Below are 10,081 nucleotides of genomic sequence, written 5' to 3'. Positions count from 1 at the left end.
CAATGGAATTAGGCCAGGTTCAGGGGGAGGATGGTCCCCTGTTACAGATGGAAGCAGTAATCCATAAAAAATGTATATAGGCCAAAAAGAGCCATAAAGATGATAGAGTTGACTATTGAGGATAAGGAAGACAAATGTATTGTTACTGCAATGCAAGAAGCCCAGAATTTCTAGATTGAAGATATTCAGAAACATTAAGAGAGAAATTAGAGGAATGGAAAATATTTGCACAAGGAAAACCTTTAAAAGCTTCAAATGCAAATCTGTGTTCATAAATACAATAGACCCAAGCAAAACATTACATAGATAAAGAGATTTTGAGCCATCTGGAGAAAGAAGCATCAGACTTAGTGTTAAAATATAAAGAACAAACTCCAGAAGATATAAAAAAAAGAAACATAGATGGGAAAGAGAAATATATCTAATATGACGTAGTAGCTATGCAAAGGGGAAAAAATCATAATACAAAAAAAAAACACAAGAAAACAAAGGGTAAGTAGTAAAGAGGATTAGTAATGGAAAAGTTAAAGAAATAGAAATTGAAGTTATGGATTACCTGTGAAGTGAAGGATTTAAAGTAGAAAATGCAGCTCAGGAAATATCACGGCATGGTGGAACAATGAGTTCCCAAATTAAGGAGAAACACTTAGAATGAGAAGGATATAAACATTTACCACATGAAGATGTTCTGCAGTCTTCAGTAGGAAAACAGTACAAAACTTCAGTTGGAGTTACAGAGCAAGGGAAGGAGCAGGAAACAGTGGTAACTCTGATGCAGGGCATGTTGTGAAGTGATGGTCTGTGTCCATATGAAGAAACAATGAATGACGCAGAATGCAGCTGAAATGTCACAGGAGGATGTTCTGGAACTTTCTGTAGAATGCCATCAGAAAACATAGAGCAAAGAATGTGCTCTCAGTTTAGAAGAAAATGATCTAAGGAAAAAGTTGCTTGATTTAACAGAGATGGACAGACATATTAAGAGTGATGAAAGAAATACTTTTGTAGAAAGAAAACAACACCTCTCCCCTCAGATGGAACCAGCAACTATGCCAAGCTCTACACCAATGCCCTATACAGGCACCTGTATAATTGCATTGACTCAGCAGTACTTGCTAGGACCAAAACAAACTCTTCAAGGAAAAGCAAACCTGCCTGGTGGACAACCACCATTAACAGGCTTTACAATAAAAGAAAGAAACTGCTGTCCAAGAGTAAGAAGGAGTGGGCTCTAAAATGGAGACACTCCCCCCTCAGCTTAAATAAGCAAATAAGGCTTCTTGTGAAGGCCTCCAAGGCAAACTACGAATCCAAGTTAGCTTCCTTAACCAAGGACAAACACAACGCATTATTTTATTACATCCGTAACCTAAAAGCTAAGGCTCAGATTTGAGCTGAACTGGTAGTTAATGGTAACACATACACTGAGCCAGTGGACATGGCTAATCTGCTAGCCAACAGGTTCAGTGAAAACTTCACTCTCCTGTCCCCGCCACATGTACTTCATAACATCCCAACTACCTGTCCTCTACCTTGTATCTCTAAAGAGCAGGTTGTAAACGCCCTCTCTAAGGCCAAAAAACACAGCATCAATGGGACCTGATAACATCCCAGGCTGTGTCCCACATGGGCTCAAACAAGAATTACCATCACCATTGGCTACTCTTTTCAATCACAGTCTGAGCACTGGCTTCATTCCTGCTGAATGGAAAACAGCTACCATTATCCCCCTGCACAAAGTTGGTGCTTCTACTGAACCTGGGAACTACGGACCTATTAGTCTGACTAGCCTTATCTGCAAGGCCATGGATAGAATCATCATGGACCTTATCAACAATGATACAGGTAATCTCCAAACACTAGATTCTCCCCAGTTTGGATTTGTCAAGTGGCGTTCATGCTTGTTAAACCTGGTGGACTTCTTAGAGACAGTCACAAGGGTCCTGGACAAGGGGAAATCTGTGCATACAGCCTACCTAGACCTGGCCAAGGCATTTGACACTATCCCTCACTCAGGCATCATTGACAAACTTTCCCAGCTAGACAGCAACCCTTATATCATAAGGTGGGTTGTGAAATGGCTCTCTGATAGAACCCATACAGTCAAAATTGGGATCCACCTCCAACACCAGACCCATTACCAGTGGTGTTCCACAGAGATTGGTCCTGGGTCCTCTACTGTTTAGAATCTATTTCTGTGAAGTACAAACTAAGACCAAGGGACTGTAGCTGACAAAGTTTGCTAATGACTGCAAACTGGGTGTGGTCACAGAATCCCCAAACAATGTCAACATCCTTCAAGAAGGTCTTACGTAAACAAATGATTGGTGCCAAAGTCAAGGCCTCAAACTCAATGCAAAAAATGTATTATCATCCCTTTTGGTAAGAGGGATGTTTCTGCAAATTGCCACATCAATGACAAAACCCTAAGTACACACTCAGTGGTGAGACATCTGGGCACTCAGGTTGACAGCAGCCTTTCCTTTGATCACCATGTCTCCACAGTGATAAGAAGTGTAATCTATATGGCTCACCTCATAAGTAAGGGCATTGCCTCGAGAAAAAGTGAGGTTATCACCTCCCTGTATTCTTCACTCATTAGGCCAATAATTGAGTACAATGCCCCTTTTGACATGTACCTTTCAAAGCACCTGCAGCAATTGGAGACACCACAAAGGTTCCTCACAAAGAAAATTCAAGGGCTTCAGCAGCTATCCTATGTGGATCAGCTGAAATCACTGTCATTTTATTGTGTTTCATACAGACTACTCAGAGAGGATCACTGCCTTGCATCTAAGGTGATCTCTGACCCCGCTTTATTTGAAATGCTACACATCTGCAAGTTAGTTGGGACATGGGTTATTCACTCTAAAGACCTAAACTTGGTATGTGACATCAATAGAACCTGCTGGAAGGACAGATTTGTTTACCAGAGGTTACCACACCTTTGGAGCAGACTCCCACTTCACATCAAACAGAGCACCTCATTGGCCCTCTTCAAATGCAGTCTGGACGATTGGATGGCTAACCATAAATTCACCCCGGAGGTTCCACCTGTGTCCCTCTTATACAGGGGTAGTAGGTGCTGATCATGGTAACAAGGGTAAAATTTGGCTAGGCCTGTAAGGGCCCTCCAGCCATCAGTCTATTAACTTCCTATGATCCTATGAATCTAAAACCTAAAATGTTAGAATTCTAATAAAACAGATGAAAACAGTATTTAAGACTGTTAATAGAAACTTTTACAATATAACAGAAGTAAATAGGATATATTCCTGTGCAACTAAATTAATAACTGATAAAGTCTTAGCTCAAAAATGTAGAGCAATAAGTGAAAGGAAGGGAAGAAATAATGCCATCATGAAAACATCAAATGGAGTAAACTATAAAGCAATTACGATAAGAAGTATCACTGTTAGAAGAGTAGAGAACAGATCAGCAAAAATATTTAGACATGATAAAAGCAATGCACACTGTCAGAATAGACCAGGATCTATTAGACACTATTGTAAATAATAAATTAAAGATATCTGCATAGGCAGAAAAAATTTAGAAGATATGCAGGTAAACATAAAGGAAAAAGTTCAAAATAAGCAATTCATTGATAACCAAAAAAGTTGTAGAGAGAATTGGGAAGCAAAGCAAAAGGAATAGAAATGCCACCAAAAAAGAAAAAAATAGACACATTTTGGAGAAATATTTATGAAGACCCTATGGAACATAACAACGATGTTGAATGAATAGAAAAAATAACAGAAACACTAAGGAGTTCAAATGTACAGCATATGAAATGGGATGAAGTAATAGCAAGAGAAACTGAAACAAAGTTAAGAAAAACTCCTAACTGGAAAACCCCCGGGCCAGAAGAAGTACCTAGCGTCTAACTAAAAGTATTAACATCTTCACACAAAGATTTAGCCCTGAGTAAGAACTGGTTATATGTGCATCCCAGACAAACACCAACCTGGTTGACAACAGGAAAACTGATACTCCTCCTTAAGAGTTAAAGTAAAAGCCATCCTGAAAACTATAGACCGATAACTTGCCTTCTAGCACTGTACAAACTATATACTGAAATTGATGCAGACAGAGTTTATAGCCATTTATAAAATAAAATCAATTATGGCAATAGAACAAAAGGGTAACAAAAGAAAGTTATATGACACAAAGGATCGTTTGTTGTTAAAACCATAACAGAGGATTGCAAAATGGAAAGAATCTAAGTATGACATGGATAGATTACCAAAAGATATCTGATAGCATCCCAGATTCATGGATAAAGGAGTGCTTATAGATGTAAAACTGCATAGTTCATCAAATGAGGAGTTGAAAGCACAACTGCAAGTGGTTAAAACTTTCTCAGATGATGTAATAATGTCATTTGGGCTTGATAAATGTCCAAAATCAACATTTAAAGCAGGAAAGCTGTAGCACCAAGAAAATATTAATCTGGGACAGTAACGTGATATAAAAGAATTTAAGCACTAGAGAGTGTCTAAATATTTAACTGATGAAGGATCAACAATAAAACATGAACAAATGTGAAAAACTGGTAACCACACAGAACCAGACTTTAAAAATACAAAGAGTGACTGCACTTGAAGGCATTCTACTGAATACCGGACACGTTTATTAACACAATCCACCAGTTAAGCACTTTTGTTTATGAAGAAGGAACTTCTTCAGAACTAATAACACACCATCAACCAACACATTTAAACATATCTGATGTACCAGGCAGCCAATCAGAAATTTAATTTTTTAGGATAATTAGTATAAAAATCTTATTAAAAATACAGTATATTTAATCTACATTCATTTCATCTAAAAGGATAAAATACTTAAATACATACTATATTAGCCTAAAAACTGTTAAAACCAAAATATTTAATACAGTTTCATACTGTCAAAAATAATTAATAAAGAAAAAATGAGATACATGAAAAAAATATATATATATTTAATAAGATTTTTATACTAATTATCTTAAAAATCTTAAATTAATGATTGGCTACCTGGTACACCAAATATGTTTAAATGTGTTGGTTGTACACCAAGATTATATATTCTTCATTCTGATGGAGATACTCAAAATTGATTACTTGTATAGATCTGCAATCTTGGGACTGCAGAGTGAAAGTTTTAAAACACGAGGAGAAAAGTCTAAGATCATTTCCATACTTAGTTTAGCAGAAGCATATTGGTGTCAGGTGGGAATGGATATCAGAGCAAAAGTAGACAAAAATCTGGAAAACTGAATGATCCAAAAAACAAAAGAAAGAATATATGGAGATGAGAAGGTAAGAAATGCGGAAAAGGCATAAATATTGTTGTAACTTTAGAAAGTTCCTGAAACAACCTCATGCTGATCTGGATTTGACACAGGAATGGTTAAGGAGAGGTGAATTTAAACCAGAAGATGAAAGGTCAATATTGGTGTCCCAGGACAGAGGACTACATGCACATTGGTTTACAACATCCAATGTGGGAGAAACAGACAAATGCAGGTTCTATAAAGCAGAACTGGAAACAGTCGCACATCTTTTTGCTGGTTGTGATACACTAATGGCATAGGACCTGTATAATGAAAGCCATAATAATGTGGCAAGACTGTTGCATTGTGGATTATTCACACATTACAATACTGAAGTAGCTGAGAAGCATTGGAAACGTGAGCCACAAAGCATTATAGAGAATGATGAAGTATATATCACATGAGATCACCCATTATCAACAGTTCAGAACACAGATGCAATAAAAACAAATATAGTAGTCCATGAAAAGAAGATGAAAGTAGCATTGATCATTGAAATTGCTACACCCAGTGACTACAGTATCTTATGTACAGAGATACACAAAGTCATAAAATACCAGGATTTGCAGGCAGAAACAAGTGCAATGTGGAAGAAGGTTACCCAGGCAGTTTCAGTAGTAGTGGAACAATGGGTCTTGTAAAAAAATACACTCGTATTTAGATATGCTAATGATACATGAAACTCCATATGAATTATAGAAGGAGTCAATTCTGGGCACATCGTGGGTGCCGCAAAGTGCACATATGGCTAGCATCAAAGATTGAAACAATACTAATTTCATGAACTTTAATCATATCGTGACATAGGAACGAGGTCCAGTCCCATCATGGTCTTAGAAACCCAAAGGTCTTGGAGAAATTAAACCGGAAGTAGCCAATTAGCAGCTCATAGCTTTAATCATCTGAGCCATCTGCTATTCTGCAATAATTTTGCTCACCTAACTTATTTGCATTGATTAAAGTAGAATACATTAATAATCCATCTGTTTAAATGACTGACTGTTGCGTATATATGTTTGCTACTCTCTGAGACACACGTCATTCTATTCTAGTTACCAAAATATATTCTAATAGTCTGTTTCTGGTATTAGGTATCATAGTTTGTCTTACAGTTAAAAATGGGCAAGGATGCTAGACATAGTAAAATTTGTTGTCTGTAAATTTATAGTTGTGTGATTTGTATAATTCTTTTTCTGTCTCGTAGGTCTTTGAAGAGGAGCACCACATTTTATACCTAGATCATGGAGGAGTAATTGTTGCTATCAAGGATACATCCATCCCATTAAAAATACTCAAGTAATGTATTCTTTCCTGCACAAAAAGTCTTGCATTTGCAGAATATTGAGGTGTTGATGTGTATCTATTTACGTATATGGATATTTTGGATGGTCTTCAACTATAACAGCATAAAAGAAAGGAACAGTTAACAAGTTAAAGTTTTTAATACACACTTTCCATTAATTACAACAAGCTTATATTATTGAAGATAAATGACAGCAAAATACTCATCAGACACAATTTCTGGAGTGTTATTTATTTGGTAAAGAGCCTGCAATTTTACTAGTTTCCACATCTGAGGAGAAACCCTAATCATCATATTCATGTATGTGTCTTTTTAGTTTTACATCTTCATGGGGGGGGGTTAGTGCAATCTTTTTGTGTATGATAACGCTGTTCACTGGGTCACTATAAGAGTTGAATACAACTCATAAGCACGGATGGATGGAAAGAAGAATCATTAAATGAAATACAGTATTGAATTTCTGAGGCTGTGTGCCACCTGGATCTTAGTAACCAAGTCAAATAGCACTTTTTTGTACTCAAGATGTTAGAAAAGTGTTTCCACAATTTTGATAACAAGGTGCAAGTTATAGCAGTGGCTATTCCCTGCATATTGAAAATAAATGCTGTTTCCTCAGTTTGCAGTCTATGGCAAGATAGAGGTTGCCACTACAATGACCTTCATGAAGTATGAGATAATTTATTTATCTATCTATCTATCTGTCTGTCTATCTATCTCTCTATCTATCTATCTATCTATCTATCTATCTATCTATCTATCTATCTATCTATCCTTTCTTGACCAGGTTAGCCCCATTAGGCTCTGTTCAGGGTGGACCCGAGTTGGTAATCAGGTCCACTTCACATGACTGAAAGCTCAAAATACTGAAATTCATTTGACAGAGTCCACAATCCCTCATGTTCAAAATACTGAAAACTCATTTGACTGACTTTCAGAATACTGAAAGCTTACAATGCTGAACTGCAAAATACCAAATGGCAGTGTGTACAGTAGTTTAAGGTAAGCAAAAGCTATATGCCCTTTTTCCCACTGTAGTGCAATCCCGGAGTTAGTATATATAGTTTGGGGGGTGTGGGACTCTAGCCCCCCCCCCCCCACCTAGTTTGTCTTTATGCCATCTGGTATTTGTTAATAAGGCAAGTAAGCAGTCTTTAATTTTGGAAAGAGTTAGTCATCGGTGTTGTAAGTGTGCATTTTTTTATTTTATGGTTTTATAGTTTTAATTTGGTGAGACAAATTGTTGGTGATATTTGTGCAGTTTATTTGGTACTGTGAACCTAGGTTTTGTGAATGTTATTTGTGATGAAATGTTTGGTATTCATGGATCTGTGCATACATTTTTTGTTATGTTAAGCAATTCATAGGTGAAGGAAAACACACGTACTATGGCTTAACTTTTTGTATTTTGCAATTTAGCATTGTATGCTTTCAGTATTTTGAAAGTCAGTCAAATAAGTTTTCAGTATTTTGAACATTTGGGATTGTGGAGTCAGTCAAAAGAATTTCAGTATTTTGACTTTCAGTCCCGTGAAGTGGACCTGTTGGTAATCATACTACTATAACAAATTTGGACAGGGCTTTAAAAAACTTCCCATACTCTTTTCAATAGGTGTCATGGGAGCTTTTGCATCCACCTGATCTGCCACCAACCCAGGTAAATGGGGTCTTGGTTTAATATCTCATCCAAAGGATAACACACTCGGGAGTGCAGCACCCCCTTATGTTACACTGATGTGACCACAATTAATGTGCTTTTTGGGGGAATAGAACCCACAGTTTTCTGCAACACAGGTGAATGTTGCCTGTTGGACCACTGACAATGTCTTGGACAACCTCGTCATGCTTCTCCTTCAACTACATGATGAACAATATGTAAAACTTCTGAGTTAGACATTAGCTCCAAAGTAGATATAATGTTCTGTTATCAATATCATTAATCTGCAATAGTCTTATAATGAAGTCAGTCAAAGTCTGACACATGATCCCCAATAAGGCAATTACATTTACTTTATTGGTGGCAGAACGAGACAGCAAGCTTACATAAACTACCTTTTAAGTTCATTTCAAATTGTACCTGGCCACCTGTTCAGTTTTCACTTTCAGCTTTTTTCTAGCTGTCCCATACCCTCTTGAATGCCTCCATGAATTTCCTTTCTACTACCCATTCTGATAGCCTGTTCAATTGGTCAACAGCTCTGTCAGTGAAGAAGTGCTTTTGTAGACCAGGGAGTAGCTAGTCTCTTCAGTTTGCTGTCTCTGCATCCTTCTGTACCTTCTTGTACCCTTCTTGTTCAAAATGATCACCCATATTTCCTGACGTGATCTTATGCACAGATCTCTGGCAAGAAAAAATCAAGCTCAACAAATGAGTAAACATCCACACACATGGTTGGAATTTCATTAATTTGCCTTAAACTCTCTGTTCAAGTACTTTCAGTTAACATTGTAAATTCAGTTGAAGAATGCATTCCTTTTTCCATCCACTGTAGCCATCATCCTATTTGGTTAACCTTGCTAGATACATTTAAATAATTTTCTATGCTTCTAACCCAGCCAACCATCCCCATATAAATGCAACCCTTTTCAGAATGAACAGCACCCCACCAATTTATAACATGCATCCACCATTCTACTTCAAATGGTCAACAACAAAACAATGGAGAACCTCATTAAAAAAAACTTGAAAAGAAGTTTATTTCCAGCCCTAACCCACTTCATCCCACATTTGCAAATCTCTTTGCAGAAATGATTGTCAAACCCATTACCCACATACTTAACATTTATCTCACCTTAGGACTTGTTCCACACCAATTTAAACATGTCCTAGATGTAACTCTTCCAAGAGTACTATCACAATCAAGGTCACAAGACTTTCATCCCATCATTATTTTGTGACCAGCAAAAAACAATCTTCCAAAAATACTACAGAAACAGATTATGGAATATATCAATAAATATGGCCCGATCACCAACTCCCAAAGCGGGTGTTGGGGATGGTCACAATACCCTTAGCAGCCAGTAAGAGTATATGGTCAAATATGGAATCAGGTTGTCTCACTGAAAGCATCTTTATCAATCTTAAAAGAGCATTTGAAGAGGTAGAGCATCCCCTCCAACTAAATGAACTTCAGAATCTATGCTTTAGCTGTGAAGTGCTTAACCAGATGCCCACCTATCTTCTGAACTGAACATTCTCAATTCTAGATGGTAAATAGGTTCATAGGTGTGTACTAGGCCAATGGCCCTGGAGCCTTTACAAGCCTAACACATAGAAGTGCCCTGGCATCATGCTGCCCGACGTTAGTTCCCAATGCCTCTATGAAGTAGAGGCACTGGAGTGATCCCTGAGGTAAACCTTCTATTTCCCATCTTCTCATCAAGATTTCTCAAAGAAGGCCAGTGAGGTGCTCTGCTTGACATGTATGGGAAGTCTATTCCAGAGCATGGGCAGTCTCTGGGTTATG

General features: G+C 37.4%; 1 protein-coding gene across 1 annotated transcript in view; it reads left to right on the top strand.

Moving 5' to 3' along the window:
- Positions 1–10,081, top strand: part of SORCS2 (sortilin related VPS10 domain containing receptor 2) — a 2,271,537-nt gene that overhangs the window by 1,710,338 nt on the left and 551,118 nt on the right. The window contains exon 12 of the mRNA XM_044063564.1: positions 6,519–6,610. Coding sequence (XP_043919499.1) covers positions 6,519–6,610 — 92 coding nt within the window. The remainder of the gene's footprint in view (positions 1–6,518; positions 6,611–10,081) is intronic.

Source organism: Protopterus annectens, chromosome 2.part1 (assembly GCF_019279795.1).
Source record: "Protopterus annectens isolate FY-2018-M chromosome 2.part1, PAN1.0, whole genome shotgun sequence".
In the NCBI taxonomy this organism is placed as follows: domain Eukaryota; kingdom Metazoa; phylum Chordata; order Ceratodontiformes; family Protopteridae; genus Protopterus; species Protopterus annectens.
The sequence above is the reverse complement of the archived record's forward strand: the minus strand, read 5'-3'. Positions and strand labels throughout refer to the sequence as shown.